At 49.7% G+C, this 1,351-nt stretch overlaps 1 protein-coding gene across 1 annotated transcript; it reads left to right on the forward strand.

Annotated features, from left to right (window-relative positions):
• Positions 1 to 938: 938 nt before the first annotated feature.
• VOLCADRAFT_100615 (uncharacterized protein) lies at positions 939 to 1,295 on the forward strand (the record flags this gene model as incomplete). The annotated part of the gene is made up of 1 exon (XM_002959167.1): positions 939 to 1,295. One exon carries the CDS (start codon positions 939 to 941, stop codon positions 1,293 to 1,295), a length of 357 nt encoding a protein of 118 aa, XP_002959213.1.
• Positions 1,296 to 1,351: the final 56 nt, after the last annotated feature.

Below are 1,351 nucleotides of genomic sequence, written 5' to 3' on the forward strand. Positions count from 1 at the left end.
TTGAATTCCGCGGCTAATTGTACATTGAATTGTGCATCGAATTGCGCATTTAGAGCTGTGTGAATCGTGCTGTATGAAGCGCGTACGGCATTCATAACGTTGAAGCGCGCATCGAATTATGCAACAAAGCGCGCGTTGAATTCCGCGGCTGATTGTACGTTGAATTGCGCGTCGAATTGCGCGTTTAGAGCTATGCGAATCGCGCTGTATGAAGCGCGTACGGCATTCATTCCGACGCGGAAGCGCGTTTTGAAGCGCGCATCGAATTATGCGCTAAAGCGCGCGTTGAATTCCGCGGCTAATTGTACGTTGAATTGCATGTCGAATTGCGCGTTTAGAGCTGTGCGAATCGCGCTGTATGAAGCGCGTACGGCATTCATTCCGACGGAACGCGTTTTGAAACGCGCATCGAATTATGCGCTAAAGCGCGCGTTGAATTCCGCGGCTAATTGTACATTGAATGTGCATCGAATTGCGCATTTAGAGCTGTGTGAATCGTGCTGTATGAAGCGCGTACGGCATTCATATGAAGTGCGCATCGAATTATGCGCTAAAGTGCGCGTTGAATTCCGCGGCTAATTGTACGTTGAATTGCGCGTCGAATTGCGCGTTTAGAGCTATGCGAATCGCGCTGTATGAAGCGTGTACGGCATTCATTCCGACGCGGAATCGCGTTTTGAAACGCGCATCAAATTATGCGCTAAAGCGCGCGTTGAATTCCGCGGCTAATTGTACATTGAACTGTGCATCGAATTGCGCATTTAGAGCTGTGTGAATCGTGCTGTATGAAGCGCGTACGGCATTCATATGAAGTGCGCATCGAATTATGCGCTAAAGTGCGCGTTGAATTCCGCGGCTAATTGTACGTTGAACTGTGCATCGAATTGCGCATTTAGAGCTGTGTGAATCGTGCTGTATGAAGCGCGTACGGCATTCATATGAAGTGCGCATCGAATTATGCGCTAAAGTGCGCGTTGAATTCCGCGGCTAATTGTACGTTGAATTGCGCGTCGAATTGCGTGTTTAGAGCTGTGCGAATCGCGCTGTATGAAGCGCGTACGGCATTCATTCCGACGCGGAAGCGCGTTTTGAAGCGCGCATCGAATTGTGCAACAAAGCGCGCGTTGAATCCCGCGGCTGATTGTATGTTGAATTGCATGTCGAATAGCGCGATTAGAGCTATGCGAATCGCGCTGTATGAAGCGTGTACGGCATTCATTCCGACGCGGAAGCGCGTTTTGAGGCGTGCATCAAATAATGCGGTAAAGCGCGCGTTGAAGGGGATCCGCGGCTAATTGTACATTGAACTGTGCATCGAAATGCGCATTTAGAGCTGTGTGAATCGTGCTGT

This window comes from Volvox carteri (assembly GCF_000143455.1).
Source record: "Volvox carteri f. nagariensis unplaced genomic scaffold VOLCAscaffold_131, whole genome shotgun sequence".
In the NCBI taxonomy this organism is placed as follows: domain Eukaryota; kingdom Viridiplantae; phylum Chlorophyta; class Chlorophyceae; order Chlamydomonadales; family Volvocaceae; genus Volvox; species Volvox carteri.